Raw genomic sequence first — 19996 nt, forward strand, 5'->3', positions numbered from 1 at the left:
AAAAAACTGGAAGGAAATGCATTGCATAATGAACTTAACTGATTTAAGTTGATTATATTGCGAGCTGGCAAACATTGTGAGTGTAGAAAATATGTAGTAATTAATGAAAGAAGTTTAAACACACCATAATCATTTATATATAATGAATTAGTACAATATTTTACACTTTATACATTGCATGGTAAGATACATGAGTGACTTAATACCACATAGAGTTCCTATGAGGTTCAAAATTTTCACTATCTTCATCATCTCTATGTGTAGAGTAAATGTATTGTGAAGAGTAGTCAGCAACCATGACAATGACTTTCAAGAATTAGAACCCAAAAGTCAATAGGAAACCGAATACTTCGGTAATTTTCAGGATTCCGGGATTACCAAACAAATGGGATTTGGAAACCAATCCCATATCGAAAATTTCGGTACTTTTCGGGATGGTTTTGGTTTGGGATTTTTCGGTTTGGGTTTGGGACTTTTTCGGTTTGGTTTGGGATTTTCGAGAATTTTTTCCAGCCCTACCATGTAAGTGACCAACAACAACAACAACAACAAAGCCTTTTCCCACTAAGTGGGGTCGGCTATATGAATCCTAGAACGCCATTGCGCTCGATTTTGTGTCATGTCCTCCGTTAGATCCAAGTACTCTAAGCCTTTTCTTAGAGTCTCTTCCAAAATTTTCCTAGGTCTTCCTCTACCCCTTCGGCCCTGAACCTCTGTCCCGTAGTCACATCTTCGAACCGGAGCGTCAGTCGGCCTTCTTTGCACATGTCCAAATCACCGGAACCGATTTTCTCTCATCTTTCCTTCAATTTCGGCTACTCCTACTTTACCTCGGATATCCTCATTCTCAATCTTATCCTTTCTCGTGTGCCCACACATCCCATGAAGCATCCTCATCTCTGCTACACCCATTTTGTGTACGTGTTGATGTTTCACCGCCCAACATTCTGTGCCATACAACATCGCTGGCCTTATTGCCGTCTTATAAAATTTTCTCCTGAGCTTCAGTGGCCTACGACGGTCACACAACAATGCTGGATGCACTCTTACACTTCATCCATCCAGCTCGTATTCTATGGTTGAGATCTCCATCTAATTCTCCGTTCTCTTGTAAGATAGATCCTAGGTAGCAAAAACGGTCGCTTTTTGTGATCTTCGCTAAATTGCTCCGGTCATTAGTGTGGATAAGTATATAAATGGATAGAGATAGGAAAGCAAACACAAGATGTACGTGGTTCACCCAGATTGGCTACGTCCACGGAATAGAAGAGTTCTCATTAATTGTGAAGGGTTTACACAAGTACATAGGTTCAAGCTCTCCTTTAGTGAGTACAAGTGAATGATTTAGTACAAATGACATTAGAGTACAAATGACATTAGGAAATATTGTGGGAGAATGATCTCGTAATCACGAAACTTCTAAGTATCGGAGTGTGGTATCATCTTGACTTGCCTTATCTGTCTCATAGGTAGATGTGGCAGCTTCTCTGGAAGTACTCTTCCTCCATCCAGGGGTGGTATCTTTAACTGGTGGAGATGCACAAGGTAATGTATCAATTTCACTTGAAGCTTACTTGTAGTTTCAGGCTTGGTCAAGCGCGATACAAACCATGTAGTAGGAGTCCCCCAAGTCGCCGAGCTAGGGGATTTGCTGAAAGAGGTGACAGACAAGGTAAGCAATCAGAGCTCCGGCTGATTGTTCACCTTCTCCCCATCTTGCAGCAGCATGAAGGATAAAGAGAAGAAAAATGAGAAGAGATGATATGGGATACTTTTGCTTTTGAAGAAGTAACTTTCCACAGGCTTATTCTTGAACTGAGCTGGAGGGTTTTCTGGTTTCCTCCAGAGTATAAGGCCGACTGAAGAATTTGAGGGTCAAAACAAGTCCATCAAATCTAGAGTACGTTCGACCCTGCTGATATGGGATACTTTTGCTTTTGACAGAGTAATGGATGGATCGGCACGTGTGCTGTTACGCTTGTCTCCACATGCTTCCTTGTATCCTTCGCACTTGCCCTATCTGTTCCTCAAGCAGATGCGGTATCTTCCCTGGCAACATAAGATGTTGAAGATGAGTACTCGAGAGCAATGCCAGGTAAGTAATCAGGTAAGGGGTTCCAGGCTGTCAGTTCCTGGCTGGGAGCTTGATTTCAAGTGCTGACTGATTGCTCTCTTTCTCCTTGTCTTGCAGGTAAAAACAAGGCCAAAGGAAAAGACAGGGAAAAAGCATGATATGGGATACTCTTGCTTTTAACCCTGATGATATGAGATATTCTTGCTCTAGTATAGCTTGTTTGCAAAGGTATTATCGGGGGGAAAGAAAGCTGAATATTTTGAAAGGCTTCGTTGGGAGTGCCCTCTCAGATATGAGGAAGGGTTGAGCATTTTTGCAGGTCTGCCTGTCCGTTGGGGATGGAGGTCGACATATATAGGAGTCTCCCTAACAACAAGTAGTAATGCTATTTCTTTACCCTGCTTGGTCATAGCATGGTAGTGGGAGCTGCCAGCTTCACATGTTTTAACTCTGTCAGAGCACTTTGAAAAAGTGGTATGTGGTATCTGGCTCTCGAGATTCGGAGAACGATGCGTCTTCGATTTTTGAGAAAGCAATCATGGTGGGGGTCTGGCTCTCGAGATTCGGGGAGCAGTGTCTCTTCGATTTTTGAGAAAGTAATCATGTTGGGAGTCTGGCTCTCGAGATTCGGAAGGCGGTGCCTCTTCGATTTTGGAGTAAGCAATCTTGTTGGGAGTGTTTTCTCGGATGTGAGTAAAGGTTGGGCATGTTTGCTAGTCTACCTTGCCACGAAGCACGGAGGTTGACACACAAGGACTTTCCAATTATCCAGCAGTGGTACTGTTCCTTTACCCTTGTGGGTAATAATATGGTAGCTAGACCTTCAAAATTTATGTGTCTAAACTTTGTTAGTGCTGTTTCTTTGCTATTCTTTTACCTTTCTTGGTCAGAGCGATGTAGTGGGAGCTGCAAGCTTCACGTGCTCAACTTTGGCAGAGACTTTGACAAAGTTATCTGTGGTACCCATGAGCTATTGTTGCGTGTGGGAAGTGGGTGATTGAACAGTAAGATTCATGTGCTTTCTACTTCACCAGAAGTCTTCGACAGAATGCCCATAATTTCCGCAAAGCTAAGTGTGCGTGTGACAGATGCTGACAAGGCTAGAAAAGAAGGTGCCTCTTCGATTTCTGAGATCGGCCCTCGTGGTCTCTGAGCAGCCCAGCTTTTGAGAAAGCGAGCGCCTCTTCGATTGATTCGGAGAACGATGCCTCTTCGATTTTTGAGAAAGCAATCATGTTGGGGGTCTGGCTCTCGAGATTCGGGGAGCAGTGTCTTTTCGATTTTTGAGAAAGTAATGTTGGGAGTCTGGCTCTCGAGATTCGGAGGGCGGTGCCTCTTCGATTTTTGGAGCAAGCAATCTTGTTGGGAGTGTTTTCTCGAATGTGAGTAAAGGTTGGGCATGTTTGCTAATCTACCTTGCCACGAAGCACAGAGGTTGACACACAGGGACTTTCCAATTATCCAGCAATGGTACTGTTCCTTTACCCTCTCTTCGATTTTTGAGAAAGTAGTCATGTTGGGAGTCTGGCTCTCGAGATTCGGAGGACGGTGCCTCTTCGATTTTGGAGCAAGCAATCTTATTGGGAGTGTTTTCTCGAATGTGAGTAAAGGTTGGGCATGTTTGCTAGTCTACCTTGCCACGAGGCACAGAGGTTGACACACAGGGACTTTCCAATTATCCAACAGTGGTACTGTTCCTTTACCCTTGTGGGTAATAATATGGTAGCTAGACCTTCAAAATTTATGGGTCTAAACTTTGTTAGTGCTGTTTCTTTGCTATTCTTTTACCCTTCTTGGTCAGAGCGATGTAGTGGGAGCTGCAAGCTTCACGTGCTCAACTTTGGCAGAGAACTTTGGCAAAGTTATCTGTGGTACCCATGAGCTATTGCTGCGTGTGGGAAGTGGGTGATTGGACAGTAAGATTCATGTGTTTTCTACTTCCCCAGAAGTCTTCGACAGAATACCCATAATTTCCGCAAAGCTGAGTGTGCGTGTGACAGGTGCTGACAAGGCTGGAAAAGTAGGTGCCTCTTCGATTTCTGAGATCGGCCCTCGTGGTCTCTGAGGAGCCCAGCTTTTGAGGAAGCGAGCGCCTCTTCGATTTCTGAGATCGGCTTTCGTGGTCTTTGAGCAGCCCAACTTTTGAGAAAGCAAACACCTCTTCGATTTATGAGATCAACCCTCGTGGTCTCTAAGCAGCCCAGCTTTTGAGAAAGCAAACGCCTCTTCGATTTCTGAGCAGGCGCCTCTTCGATGTCTGAAGCTCCTTCGAGTGCAGCTTTTTATAGGGGCTGGCATTAAGTTCCAAAGCACACTTGAATCTCCACCAGTAGAAGCTCCATTCTTGCACTTCTAAGATCTTGATTTGTCCGACCTCTTCTCTCTTCAATACCTTTGAAAATGTCTGGCCCCTCCGACCGTCGTTTTGACTTGAACCTTGTTGAAGAGGTAGCCCCGCCTTCTCCAGACAACATATGGCGCCCATCCTTCGTCTCCCCTACTGGTCCTCTTACCGTTGGGGATTCCGTGATGAAGAATGATATGACCGCTGCGGTGGTGGCCAGGAACCTTCTCACTCCCAAAGATAACAGACTACTTTCCAAACGGTCTGATGAGTTAGCTGTTAAGGATTCACTGGCTCTCAGTATTCAGTGTGCAGGTTCTGTGTCTAATATGGCCCAACGCCTATTTGCTCGAACCCGCCAAGTTGAATCATTGGCGGCCGAAGTGATGAGTCTCAAACAGGAGATTAGAGGGCTCAAGCATGAGAATAAACAGTTGCACCGGCTCGCACATGACTATGCTACAAACATGAAGAGGAAGCTTGACCAGATGAAGGAAACTGATGGTCAGGTTTTACTTGATCATCAGAGATTTGTGGGTTTGTTCCAAAGGCATTTATTGCCTTCGTCTTCTGGGGCTGTACCGCGTAATGAAGCTCCAAATGATCAACCTCTGATGCCTCCTCCTTCTAGGGTTCTGTCCAGTACTGAGGCTCCGAATGATCCCCCTCCGATGCCTTCTCTTTCTGGGGCTCTACCGACTGCTGAGACTTCTCCTAAGCAACCTTTGTGAAGGCTCCATCTTGTTTGTTTATTTTGACTCATGTATATGTACATATTTGTAGCTTATCGGGGATATCAATAAATAAGTTTTCCTTCATTTCAACGTATTGTGTTAAATACACCAAAGCCTTCTTCGCTAAGTTCTTTGAATTTTCTTTTGTTGAAGCTTGTATGTTGAAGCTTTCTGAGTGGAGCATGTAGGTTGGGGTAGTGTTCCCTTAATTTTTCGAGTGAGGAAAACTTCTCGGTTGGAGACTTGGAAAATCCAAGTCACTGAGTGGGATCGGCTATATGAATCTTAGAACGCCATTGTGCTCGGTCATGTGTCATGTCCTTCGTTAGATCCAAGTACTCTAAGTCTTTTCTTAGAGTCTCTTCCAAAGTTTTCCTAGGTCTTCCTCTACCCCTTCGGCCCTGAACCTCTGTCTCATAGTCGCATCTTCTAATCGGAGCGTCAGTAGGCCTTCTTTGCACATGTCCAAACCACCGTAACCGATTTTCTCTCATCTTTCCTTCAATTTCGGCTACTCCTACTTTACCCCAGATATCCTCATTCCTAATCTTATCCTTTCTCGTGTGCCCACACATCCAACGAAACATCCTCATCTCCGCTACACCCATTTTGTGTACGTGTTGATGCTTCACCGCCCAACATTCTGTGCCATACAGCATCGCCGGCCTTATTGCCGTCCTATAAAATTTTCCCTTGAGCTTCAGTGGCATACGGCGATCACACAACACGCCAGATGCACTCTTCCACTTCATCAATCCAGCTTGTATTCTATGGTTGAGATCTCCATCTAATTCTCCGTTCTTTTGCAAGATAGATCCTAGGTAACGAAAACGGTCGCTCTTTGGTATTTCTTGATCTCCGATCCTCACCCCTAACTCGTTTTGGCCTCCATCTGCACTGAACTTGCACTCCATATATTCTGTCTTTGATCGGCTTAGGCGAAGACCTTTAGATTCCAACACTTCTCTCCAAAGGTTAAGCTTTGCATTTACCCCTTCCTGAGTTTCATCTATCAACACTATATCGTCTGCGAAAAGCATACACCAAGGAATATCATCTTGAATATGTCCTGTTAACTCATCCATTACCAACGCAAAAAGGTAAGGACTTAAGGATGAGCCTTGATGTAATCCTACAGTTATGGGAAAGCTTTTGGTTTGTCCTTCATGAGTTCTTACGGCAGTCTTTGCTCCTTCATACATATCCTTTATAGCTTGGATATATGCTACTCGTACTCCTTTCTTCTCTAAGATCCTCCAAAGAATGTCTCTTGGGACCCTATCATACGCTTTTTCCAAATCTATAAAGACCATGTGTAAATCCTTTTTCCCATCTCTATATCTTTCCATCAATCTTCGTAAGAGATAGATTGCCTCCATGGTTGAGCGCCCTGGCATGAACCCGAATTGGTTGTCCGAAACCCGTGTCTCTTGCCTCAATCTATGCTCAATGACTCTCTCCCAGAGCTTCATTGTATGACTCATTAACTTAATACCCCTATAGTTCATGCAATTTTGTACGTCGCCCTTATTCTTGTAGATAGGCACCAAAGTGCTCGTTCGCCACTCATTTGGCATCTTCTTCGTTTTCAAAATCCTATTGAAAAGGTCAGTGAGCCATGTTATACCTGTCTCTCCCAAAACTTTCCACACTTCGATTGGTATATCGTCTGGGCCTATTGCTTTTCTATGCTTCATCTTCTTCAAAGCTACAACCACTTCTTCCTTCCGGATTCGACGATAAAAGGAGTAGTTTCTACACTCTTCTGAGTTACTCAACTCCCCTAAAGAAGCACTCCTTTCATGTCCTTCATTGAAAAGATTATGAAAATAACCTCTCCATCTGTCTTTAACCGCGTTCTCTGTAGCAAGAACCTTTCCATCCTCATCCTTGATGCACCTCACTTGGTTTAGGTCCCTTGTCTTCTTTTCCCTTGCTCTAGCTAGTTTATAGATATCCAAACTCTCCTTCTTTGGTATCTAGTCGTTTATACATATCGTCGTAAGCCGCTAACTTAGCTTCTCTGACCGCTTTCTTCGCCTCTTGCTTCGCTTTTCTATACCTTTCACCATTTTCATCGGTCATCTCCTTGTATAAGGCTTTACAACATTCCTTCTTAGCCTTCACCTTTGTTTGTACCTCCTCATTCCACCACCAAGATTCCTTTTGGTGTGGGGCAAAGCCCTTGGACTCTCCTAATACCTTTTTTGCTACTTTTCGGATACAACTAGCCATGGAATCCCACATTTGGCTAGCTTCCCCCTCTCTATCCCACACACATTGGGTGATTACCTTCTCTTTGAAAATGGCTTGTTTTTCTTCTTTTAGATTCCACCATCTAGTCCTTGGGCACTTCCAAGTCTTGTTCTTTTGTCTCCCTCTTTTGATATGTACATCCATCACCAACAAGCGATGTTGATTAGCCACGCTCTCTCCTGGTATAACTTTGCAATCCTTACAAGTTATACGATCCCCTTTCCTCATTAGAAGAAAATCTATTTGTGTTTTTGACGACCCACTCTTGTAGGTGATCACATGTTCTTCTCTCTTCTTAAAGAAGGTGTTGGCTAAGAAGAGATCATATGCCATTGCAAAATCCAAGATAGCTTCCCCATCCTCGTTTCTCTCTCCAAAACCATGGCCACCATGAAAACCTCCATAGTTGCCTGTCTCCCTGCCCACGTGTCCATTTAGATCTCCTCCTATAAATAACTTCTCCGTCTGAGCAATTCCTTGCACCAAGTCTCCAAGGTCTTCCCAAAATTTCTCCTTCGTACTCGTATCCAACCCTACTTGAGGTGCGTACGCACTAATCACATTGATAAGTTCTTGTCCTATTACAATCTTGATTGCCATGATTCTATCTCCTACCCTCTTGACATCTACAACATCTTGTGTCAAGGTCTTGTCCACGATGATGCCAACACCGTTTCTCGTTCTATTTGTGCCCGAATACCAAAGTTTAAACCCTGAGTTTTCTAGATCCTTTGCCTTACTACCAACCCACTTAGTTTCTTGTAGGCACATAATATTTATCCTTCTCCTCACCATAACTTCCACTACTTCCATAGATTTTCCCGTTAAGGTTCCTATATTCCACGTTCCTAAACGCATTTTGCTCTCTTGAACTCTACCCTTCTGTCCTAGCTTCTTCACCCTCCCCCGTCTAATAGGATCAAAGTACTTCTTTTGTGTGTCCCGTGTAAAGTTGATAGGGGCATATGCTCCCAAACAACTTTGAGTGGAGTCGTTCGAAAAGAAGTTTCTACGGCCCCCTTGCTCATTTAACACTGCATCCGAGTGCCGATGGAGATACAGCGACCCTTGCTCACTTATCACTGTGCTCGGGCCACACAGCGCGCCACTTACGGGTGACGCCCTAGCTTTAGCGCGATTTTGTTCTGGATTCATTTTCATAAGGATTCGACGTGATCATGGAGTGCCGGCTGTCGACTACCTGACGCCCTCCCCCTCCTCCTTTATCCGGGCTTGGGACCGGCAATGTAAAATTACATAGGCGGAGTTCTACCATGTAAGTGACCAAATAAAAAAATAGAAAAATTAAAAACCACATGCCATTGACTAAGTAATTAATTGACACAATTTAAAATATAATACCACAAAAAATTTGGAATATGTGCAAATTTGTTTCTTGCAAAAAGAATTCAAAACAAAACCATATATATAAATATTTTAGCATATTATCACAAAAACATAAGTGATATGGTGGTTAAGGCGTTGAAGGAGTCAAATGGGAGGGGTTCGACTCCCTTTATGCTCAAAAAAGCTTGCGCGAAGAAGTCCACGAAAAAAAAATAAAAAACACCGTGTGTAATATTGTGACATCCCATATCGCCCAAAAGAGTGGATCCTATAAGCCTTATATGTATATTCTCATCTCTACCTTGCACGAGGCTTTTTGGGAGCTCACTGGCTTCAGGTTTCGTAGGAACTCCGAAGTTAAGCGAGTTCATGTGAGAGCAATCCCATGATGGGTGACCCATGGGAAGTTCTCATGTGAGTTCCCAGAAACAAAACCGTGAGGGAGTGGTCAGAGCCCAAAGCGGACAATATCGTGCTACGGTGGAGTCGAGAGCCTAGAATGTGGTGGGGGCCCGGGCCAGGATGTGACAAATATAATATCTTCTTTTCACTAATACATGGAGAATAATTCACCCATAACAAGAAGAAATATAATCTGATGTATTATATTGAAAAATATTATGTCATACCTATATTTATACAACAATAAAACGTGCCTAATATATGTAACAATACATGAAAAATAATTTACCTACAAGTTATAGAGAAGTGTTATTTGATTCAAAATATATAATACGGATTTAGTATAATTTTTTTTTAATAATTGGAACAAATTAATTTACTTCCCAATTAATGCACAATATATATATATATATATATCACAAAAAAATAAATTTTTGGTATGATATGGATACAATTAGGTTTTTTATATTAGCACCCCATAAAATGTTGAATGTACCCCACATTAAAATTTAATATTAATGACTAATTTACTCTACTATGTAATGACAATTTTGACCTTATTAGGTTTAAAAAATAATAAAAAATTTATAAATACATCCCAAATCACTTTTAACATATTATTTATCTATTTCAACTATCAAAACCCCTCACATTCTCCATTGTTGAATAAAACCCTAAGCAATGAAACTACAAACATGTTGATTGAGAAAAATAATTTTTGACGAATGGAACACGAAATCGGTGTTTCGAAAGCTTTGAAATCATTATTATTGTTATTGAAAAATGTTCAAATGAACCTAAACATTTTTTGAAATCATTCAATTTGAAATCATTCAATTTGAAATCATTCGGCAAACTAACGTTCAGATAGTTTGAAATCATTCGGCAAAATAAAAAATGAGTGTTATACGATTTGAGAAATGTGGGGGTGTGTAGAAAATATAAGGTGTATATTAAGAATGTGGGGGTGTGAGGGTGTTATGGGGAAGGAAGTGAGGTGTATTAAGATAATTTTTAATTGAAAAAGTAAATGTGGGGTATATTAAGTATGTGGGGTTTATTTAACAATTTGTGGGGTGCTAATATAATAAGCCTACAATTATTGCAATACAACAGTTTATATATTTTATTTCACCTTTTCTACAACTTTTAATTAGGAATAAATTTAGGGATTTGGAAAAGTGACATGGGTGTAAATAAATTGTATTAGTAGGTCAATAGTTTTCCGATGTGGCTTCAGATTTTAAATTTGGGCTTTTATTGAACGTTTATATGTAGATGAGTTTTTATCTAGGAATTATGAATTGTAAGGGCCAAAATCTAAAGCACCAAAAAAAAAAATATTATTTTGACAAAATTATTTTATTATTATTTAAATATTTTAAATCAGCATGACAATAATTAATTAGATTTGTGGGCCTAATTATGTGCCACAGTAGTACATAAATATTTTTTGACAGAATTGTGACGGAAAGACTACATTGATTTGCGATGATCATTTTCAATGACTACATTAATCGATTTTCAATTTCAGAGACTATCTTGATGACGTGGGTCAATTTCAATGACCATTTGTGATAAAAACCCTTAAAAGAATGGGTGATACCTCAAAAACTTTGCACTTTTCCTTTCTTAAAAAGACTAATGTACAACGCTATCAAAGAAAGCTTAAGAAAGTTGAGGTTTCATCATTAATTAATTAATATAAAAAGTATAGTAGTTCAAATTACTTTAAATACTTGCATGGTTTCTCTTTTTTCCGATGTGAGATTAATACTCTCAACAGAAGCAAACTCATATTTTTATTTTGACACGCTACTTTTGAAGGAAAGAATCAAACACCTCTCTTTAAGTGCATCAATAAGCGTTCTTAATCATTTAAGGTGCAAATTCACATTGAAAACTCCAGTAGTTAAGTATGTTCTGCAATTCACATCTTCGAATCAAGAAAAAGAAAATTATGAGTTCACAAAAAACGATCGTAATCAGGAAAAATCATTAAGGAGGGGAAAAAAAAATAAAAGTGTCTGATATTTGCTCACCAAACACAAATAATTGACAACTAAAAAAGAAGACAATTAATTAGTTTAATAGGGAAACGACAACGCGGTCTGTGTCACAAGTCATGAACCTTGTGATTCATGAGGGTGATGAGTTGTGGAAGCGACCACAGTGCATGATGCAACATGGATGATCACCTCATCTAAATTCCATTATTGCGTTCATAATTTCCATTAATTAACACAATACAAAAGATAAACAAAGACTCAGCTCAATATTTAATTCGATAATTGGTTGGAGAAAAGGGAAAATGACATCTGACTCCTCACAGGCCAACAAAATGCAAACATGATGATGATGCTTTTCACATCGTCTCTCTCTTGAGTTGTAACAAGACGAGCGACAATATATATGTTGAGTTTTACGTTTTGTCTAGATCATCCTATTGAATCACAAGGATGTGCAAAAGCTGATTCGGATTGTTAATGAGACCTGATTTTGAGCGTTAACGCATTGAGCAACGCTCGTTGGGGTACTGTCAAAGATTCTTTTTCTGCTCTTCTAAGTTTTTCATTTTGAAGGTTTGTAAGTCATTTTTTATATGAGTCATCAGATTCATTAAGTATTCAATTATAATAACCATGTTACACCAAAACACAATAATTTTGTAAAGTTATTAATAAAAAAAAGTTTCTCACGTGAAACCTTTCGTCTTCTTCCGTTACCGTCTCTCTCCTCTGGAGTAGGATTCTCTCCCCTCTTTTTCCCTCCCCTTTCCTCCTCTCCCATTTGAACGGTCACAGTTAAGTCATGTCAACATCTTATATTAATTTTTTATAGAAAGAAAAAGATAAAATAGAGAATGTGAGAGGAGGGGATGGAAAGAGAAGGGGAGAGAATCCTAATCCCTCTCCTCCACATCCCATTCCTCTCTCCATCTCTCTCAATCGTTCACTCCTCTTATCTCCTCCTGAATTTTTTGTTTTTCGGATATGAAAAAGGGAGGAGGACAAATGGGCTTCAGACCCAAAACACAAATGGGCTTGACACCCAATTTGAATAAAGTCTAATTTGAGCAGAAATAAGGGTAAGTAAGATTTCTCACTTTTATTTCCTAGGTAAAATTTGAAATTATCTTGGTACATTAACGTTTCAAATTGTATAAAATGGTCCCATGGCAGACTATAAACTACATAAGAAGTTATCATGTCAAATTGTTAATCTAAATATATATATATATATATAAATTAGTCTGTATTTATTGTATCCACAGTCTGACAAGAGAACATTACTCTTCAAATTGATAAAACTTAAAGCTCAAAAGAACCATATATCCTACGGAGTTTTAACGGTCTTAAAAAGTAGTATTGCATCACCATTTCATACTCCTATAATTCCCATATTCCATAGACATCTTAAGAGAGGCACAAATAAAGATTTATATCATAGTTTTTATAAGTTACTACACAAAAAAAAGAAAAAAAACAGAAAAAGAAAAAAGAAATACAGCTGAAAAAAAGGAAGACCCAAAGATTGTCTTCCACTTGCACTCTTATGTTTCTAACTGCTAGCTTTTGGTCGTGGTTCTTCACTCTTCCATTTCTTGAAGCTTAATCGAGTTTGTAGGCACTGCCATGGCCATGGCCATATATGAACCTTGCCGTTCCTTCTGTATACACATGAGTCTCATTGACCATCCTGCCAACAACCCATAATACTAGCTTCAATCAGTAGCTGCTTAATTAATTATTATTAAGAGGAAAATCAACATATTAGGCACCCGACTTACGATTTCCGAACAGCTTTGCTCAAGGTAGAGGCTGATGAAAATGTTTTTCCATCTAGGTATCTATTCTCCCCTGTGATCCTCTGTTTAATTCTGAGGTCTAATTCATCAGCACTCAGCTCAATAGGGGTGTCTGAAGCCTGCCATTTTAAACAATTACTTAGGGTCCCTAATGTCACTTAAAATACAAAATGGCGTCGCTTAAAGAAGTAAATAAGAAGATTGGTTTTATAGTGAAGGTGCTAGTTTTTGTACCATGATCCATCCCCATATATCGGCATAAGAAGGAATATGAGCTGAATAAGGCACAACATCTGCAGACAGATGAATTATAAGAAAAGAGAAGAGATAAAATTGATTTAAAAAGAAAAAAAAAAAAAAAAAGAGATAGGGAACTCATTTTCTTAGTCAGTATAACTTACATCTGAAGACCTGCCTCAAAGTATTGTAAATGCAGGAGAAAACTTCTGTATGGCTGAAAATTCCAGCAGGACCTGCCTGCATATGAAAAGGAAAAGTGATTAATTCTGTGATTAGGGTTCTGTTTCTGTGGGTGATAATTTTTTTGTTTGTTGACAAGACAGTACATACAGGTGAACACGCTGCCCTTACTAACTAGGATATCGCATGCATGAGTGTGTTTAAGTTACCTGTGTGACAAAAATGCCCTCCTTGCTGAGTCTAGGCTTGACAATTAATTCATAGAAGGATTTGGTGTAGAGTTTATAACATGGACCTCCTTCTATTGGGTCTGCAAGGTCACCAATGATCACATCATACTGCTCTTCTCTGTTTTCTAGCTCAGCCCTGCAACACCCCCAATAATATTAATTGTGACACATAAGCTCTCCGTGTACGACGTTTTTCCTTTAACAGTAGTTAAGTGTTGTATCGATAAAGTTATAAAGCCGGCATCATTGATATAAATGTATATGCTGAGAATAAACCTGGCATCATTGATGATGAGCTCCAATCTTGGATCACAGAAAGCTTCACTGTTTACAATCAAATATGACTTGCAGAACCCTACCACCTCCTGCATTAGTATTGCAGCTTATGGTGAATAATTCTGTCCTATCATATACAATATGTTGTCACTTGTAAGTTGTGAGCCAGACAAATCCCAAAACAGTATTTTCGAAAAATTAAAATTCAATTTTGTGCTTCCACAGCTAATCCTCCCTTTCGTCTTTTTCAAACAACGAGACAAATGAAAAACAGCTCAAAACCGGACACAGTGCGACTTATAGAGGGAAGTTTTATTTTACCTCATCAATGTCACACATGACAACCTTCTCCACAGTCCTGTGTCTCAGAAGCTCTCTTGCAGTGGAGCCTTCACCTCCTCCCATGATGAAGATGCTCTTTGGACTGAAGTTGACATCAATTACGGAGATATTAACATTGTTGCTCTCAAAATCCAGTATATATATATATATAAACCTTGGCGAAACGACATAAATTTTATTGATATGGAACAGAGAATTTAGGTACTTGGGATGATGAAGAAGTGGCGGGTGCACAAGACATTCATGGTAGATAAATTCATCCGTCTCAGCACTTTGAAGCTTTCCATCAATCACTAAGGCCTGCAAATACAGAAGAGAAAATGGAATGGGTAATTTGCTGCAATTTAATTTGTTATCATTGATCATTTTACTTAATTAAGAGTAGGATTGATCAAAACCTTTCCAAAGGGCTTCGTGTCCAGCAATGCAATGTCTTGGAATGGAGTAGCTCCTGTATGCAATATACTGCAAACAAAAAAATAATTAATTAACCAAAGAAAGTTTGGTTAAATATATTAATGAGGAAAACAAACTTTGTGGTTAGAACACTAACACTATTCTAACATTATTATGTCTTGTCTAACCTTTTCATGACCATGGTATTTGGATTGGGGGTAGAAAGAGTGTTTCACTTTTAAGAATTTTTTCATTTTTCTATAGTAGGAGTTTTGACACTAAGAATGAAAAATGTCATAAAAGGTATTATCTACATAGTAATTTTGTCTATTGTAGACATGGTGAAAAATTCCTAATGATTTTGCCTATGGACATCTCATAAATTTACAATCAAAATAAAAAACCACTAAGTCGAGCTTGTTAGCATGAGAAACGACTAAATAAAAGAACCAAAAAAACATAGGTAGTAAAAAAGGTTAAGCAATAAGAATTGAAAACATTTTTTGAAAATTGAGTGAACTTCAGGTAGTAAAAGATGGTGACAGTTAATGTACCTATTAAGAGCAAAGCTCCATCTCAAATTTTCTTCAATTTCTTCCTCATACCAACAACTCTTCCTGTATCCATTCAGCACTGAATGTCCCTTGCCATTCACTCCATTTCCATTCGCATTCCCATTCCCGTTGTTGGTTCCATTGGAATAAGGAATATCGCCCATTTTTCTAACTTAGATATCCCAAAAAGTACTTCGCAAAACAGGATGAGTCTGTGTGTGTGTGTGAGAGAGAGAGAGATATAGAGAGAGAGGTAAGTGATGGAGAAGTCAGGAGGGATTTCACAATATAAGAAGGAAAAAGGTGGCAGCCAAATCGAAAGGTACCATTATTGAGGGTTGGATTAAAAACCAGAGAAAAGAAGGAAAGGGAAATCTGTTGAAGTGTTTGTGCCTGAGAACGACACAAAAGCATGCAGCCCCAACATATCTTCATTGGAATTCGTAAAGGGAAAACTGGGACTATGCTTAGGATTTGGTTGCGTGGATTTAATATCTTGTTCTTTATTCGTAAAACAGTATCATCAAATTCTTCAATATACGTGATTGAAATTGTAGGCATGCAAGTAGTTCCCTTAGAAATACGTAAACATACCGTACGGGATTTTTTGTAATTGGGGGATGGTTTGGTTTTGGCGTCAACTAGGGGTTTTCACAATGTTATTTTCAAAAGCAACTCGCTTCAAATTATCTCAGTTTTACGGGATTCTGCCATTAACATGTCATATGTTGGTCATGTTATTGAGGACTCTAAAATCCTGTTGAAATTGATCACTAAGGCTTCTTATACCCACATTTGTTGTCAAGCTAACGATACTGCTCACCTCCTAGCCCCCTATGCACTTAGAAATGCTAGTCCTTTTGTTTGGTTAGATTCCCCTCTGGGCTTTTTAGCCAATGTCCTTCTCGAGGATGTCCTCTCTATAATGGACTGAGCATTTGCTTCTTTTTGTATGTCTTTCTCTTTCATCCATGAAATGATTAATGAAATTCTATCGTTTTTATCAACAAAAAAAAAAAAAAAAAAAAAAGAAATACGCAAACATACCGATGCTGTTATATATGCACGTGTCATGGTCATACTATGTATGCATGTTTGGTAATTTTTGTTTCTTTACCCAGTGTTATTCAAAACAGTGCAATCTACAATCAGAAAACTTGAACTCATGTGAAACAGGATGGACGCACTGCTTTAAATAATTGGTTTTACTTGTATACTTTTGATGATATTAATTTTAGAAGTTAAAAATAGGGTATTGGAGGATGGAGAAAAGGGGGAAAAGGATAAAAGATGATGATGAGGGGGTGACAACAAGCGAAAATTCTGGTTACACTCTTTTTCTTCGAGAATGTGTGCAAATCTTGGTTGAAGAAGAAGGAGAGGAGCGTGCACTGGAAACCATCATAACATTCTCTTTGCTTCAAAAGATTTGGAGGGCGTGCTATGGCAGGTGCACTCATCATAACCCTCACCATTTACGCATCAATTCTCTCCCCCAAACAGGAAGTGTTAAAGTTCAACCCCATACCCTCCGTAAAACATATACGTAGGAAATAAAAGATTATAGAGTTTTTATCACAAATGATCATTGAATTTGACACACACCATTAAGATAATCTCTAAAATTGAAAATTGTAGTTCCTGAAAATAGGTGTCGCAAATTAATATGGTCATTATGTCTTATGTAAAAAGTTTTATGATATGCTGGTGTGGCACATAAATGTATCCTATAAAATTTACGAGATTTTATCACAAATGGTCACTGAAACTGAAAATCGATCAATATAGTCCTTCAAAATAGGTGTCATAAATCAATATGGTATTTCCATCACAATTCTGTCAAAATTTTATTATGTGCTCATGTGGGTTTAATAATTTAATGATCAATTAAAAAAAGTTGTCAAAATAACTTTTTGCACAATGGAATTATGTCAATGCAAAGCTCGCCGTTCTCCGCATCACTAAGACCACCGGGGAAGCACCCAATAAGCTCTCCAAGATTAAGGTTATGAGGATGTCGATCGCCAAAATGTTACGGTAATTTCATAGAAGTCATCGGCAATCCAAGCTGTCATTAAATGTGGTCTCGATCCTGGTCAAATTCGGTGAAGAGTGTTGAAGGCCGTTAAGATGGATGTCCTAAGAATTTTTTTTTATTTTTTATTTTCTTCAGAGAAGATACCACTGAAGGCTACCATAGATGGAGGTAGAAGAGTGTGGGATGGGATCAGAGGTGATCACGGGCTTGAGTTTTTGGATTGACAATTTTTTTAATTAATTATTAAACTATTGAACCTATTTCTAATTTAATTAGACTTGTGGATTCCATTTATGTACCGCATTAGCACATAACAATTTTTTTTGACAAAACTGTGACATAATGACCACATTGATTCAAGACACCTATTTCTAGATCTACATTGATCGATTTTCAATTTCAAGGACCATTTTCATAGTGTGAGTCAATTTCAGAGACCATTTGTGATTAAAAAAAAAAGACTTATGGGCCCACTTTTGTGCTACATCAGCACATAATAGAATTTTTGACAAAATTGTAAGGGAATGACCACATTGATTTGCAACACCTATTTTTAGGGACTACATTGTTTGACCTTCAATTTTAGAGATCATCATGATGGTGCGTGTCAATTTCAGGAAACATTTGCGATAAAAACCCAAAATTATAAATGGAAGAAGTTCTGGCCCTAGCTACCTACCAACTTGCTTTTTAGTTTTTACTTTGGATAATGTTAGGGAGACCTAATTTTTAAATCAAATTTTGTAAACCAAATGATGTGGTTGCTGATGATTAGATTATTACTTAAGTGTTGATTAACGTACTTATTTTCTATGAGTAATGCTATAGAGACTAAAATTATAAACTAAATGATGTGTTACCAATAAAAAATGAGCATGTTTATCAACGTTTAAGTAATAATCCAATAATCAACTTCCATGTCATTTAGTTTACAAAACTTAATATACAAATTTAGTGTTCCTAGCATTACTTATTTCCTATTGGTGACACATCATTTGATTTGTGAGTTTAAAATTTTGGCCTACCTAGCATTACTCTTTACTTTCTGACATGTTATTTGAATATTAGAAGATGTCTGTAATTTATCTGGAAATTATTTGTTAGGTTATATTATTTTAAGAGTTGTTTGTAAGACCATGGCAATATGAGCTATGACATGTTTACAGAAGAAAAAAAAATTGTGCTAATAGTTTGCCAAAACTACAGTCTTGTTGTAGAATGAGAAAGTCATTATTTTGATAATCCCTCTTCTTGTTGCAAATAGTTTATTTGAGATTTCCAAGCTTAGTGAAAATGGTACGTCAACAAACTATAAATTCTTTGTGATATTTTTGTAACCTATTTCATGGTTGACACTTGATCATTCATTTAAACTTTATTTTGATAGTTAAATAAATAGGTCACTGAAAGGCCACAAAGAGTTTTAATTGCAAAAGATTTGAACTCTTAGTTAAGGGGGTCCAAGAGAGTCCACCAGTGTCGTAAGGTTGGCAATAGAATGATGTGTGAAAGACCAAATAAAAAGTAACAAAAGAAAAAGAAGAACAAGATAAAAGCCTATGTGCCATAGGAGAGAGGCTCTATATTGAGAAGTGGTGGCGTTCTATTTGATGCAGGCCAGCTATGAATACTAAGGAAATCATTCTTGTTACTTGCAGTGTGTTTTGGTTTGGGGGTGATGATGGATTCGGCCAAACTCTTGTTTTAGAAAGGTTATGATGACCTCAAAGGCCTCAAGCTCCAACTCTGAGGTCCCCGGGATAATATTGTGTTCCCCTAATCTTTTACGTGCTTCCTTCTCCCTCTTCAAGACCTGTAAAAATCATTGCACTGGCCTAAGCTTTGTCACCCAACAAATCATATGACTTGATTTTATAGATTTCTTATTTGCTTGCCTTGCTGCACATAAAATGATGTCTCATCTTCATTTCCCATAATGATTCATGCCATGACTTTGCTTTGTTATATTATGCGTATCTTCTTCATTTCTAGTCAAGTTTGAACTTAAATGTCGACGATTGGATTAGATTTGCATAGGAAAGTTAAAACTCATATATAACTTTTGAGTTAAACTAAACGTTATATATCTGTTTTTTAAGTAATTGGAGTTATATTTAAAATTTCCAAAAATTACTTGAGTGTAAAGGTGAATGTCATGCAAAGAGAAAAACTTCATTCCAACAAAAAAAATTTAACATTTGAGTCACATGTAAAATTTAAAAGTTGTCATCAAGTGCATGAGGAGAAAATAAGAAAACTCAAACCCATGTACCACCACATTTGAACTCAAATATAAAAAATATAGTGTAATGATTTCAACTCTTGCATTTGATCATTTCATTGTGGAGAAAAATAAAACAAGAAAGGTGCACTTTTTGAAATATTTATGATTTTTTTTTTAATCAAAGAAGATCTCAGGAATGGTTCTATATGCATGACTACATTTTTCTAACAATTCAGAATTAAACCAGGTATTGTTTGGTAATTTCAAAAATCTAATATTGATTCGTTTGTTATTGCTTAAAATGAGGTTGGGGGTTTTTGAAGAACTTGTTCTTTAGGGAGTTGTAAAGTCTGGGAATTGATTTAGAAGTATGCTTCTACTACTCATCAGATTCGTAGCTAGATGAAGATAGGAGAGAAATTTGGAAACCATAAAGCTAGATGGGTCTCTTTCCCATGCGAATCATAAATCTACAAAGCCACCTCGTGTTATTGATAAATCTACGCAACTTCCGAATGCATTCATAGTTATATGTGTCTGTCATCATTAGG

The 19996-nt window shown here is 38.3% G+C and overlaps 1 protein-coding gene across 1 annotated transcript; it reads right to left on the reverse strand.

The window, feature by feature from the left end:
- Positions 1 to 12581: 12581 nt before the first annotated feature.
- Positions 12582 to 15578, reverse strand: LOC103438320 (thermospermine synthase ACAULIS5-like). The gene is made up of 10 exons (XM_029096689.2): positions 15184 to 15578; positions 14632 to 14698; positions 14439 to 14533; positions 14213 to 14315; positions 13892 to 13980; positions 13595 to 13751; positions 13367 to 13442; positions 13200 to 13258; positions 12948 to 13084; positions 12582 to 12856 (listed from the first exon to the last, which is right to left on the reverse strand). The coding sequence occupies exons 1-10, from the start codon at positions 15345 to 15347 to the stop codon at positions 12769 to 12771; spliced, it is 1035 nt and encodes a 344-aa protein (XP_028952522.2). The 5' UTR covers positions 15348 to 15578; the 3' UTR covers positions 12582 to 12768.
- Between the last annotated feature and the right edge of the window lie 4418 nt (positions 15579 to 19996).

Source organism: Malus domestica, chromosome 16 (genome assembly GCF_042453785.1).
Source record: "Malus domestica chromosome 16, GDT2T_hap1".
Taxonomy (NCBI): domain Eukaryota; kingdom Viridiplantae; phylum Streptophyta; class Magnoliopsida; order Rosales; family Rosaceae; genus Malus; species Malus domestica.

What these genes read in the sequence shown, in the direction of transcription:
- LOC103438320 (XM_029096689.2), bottom strand. Translation starts at nt 15,347, where the DNA reads ATGGGCGATATTCCTTATTCCAATGGAACCAACAACGGGAATGGGAAT. An exon ending in CTCATCATCAATGATGCCAG is followed by an intron (nt 13,752 to 13,891) that starts GTTTATTCTCAG and finishes GGGGTGTTGCAG; the next exon opens with GGCTGAGCTAGAAAACAGAG. An exon ending in AGCAAAGCTGTTCGGAAATC is followed by an intron (nt 12,857 to 12,947) that starts GTAAGTCGGGTG and finishes GGTTGTTGGCAG; the next exon opens with GATGGTCAATGAGACTCATG.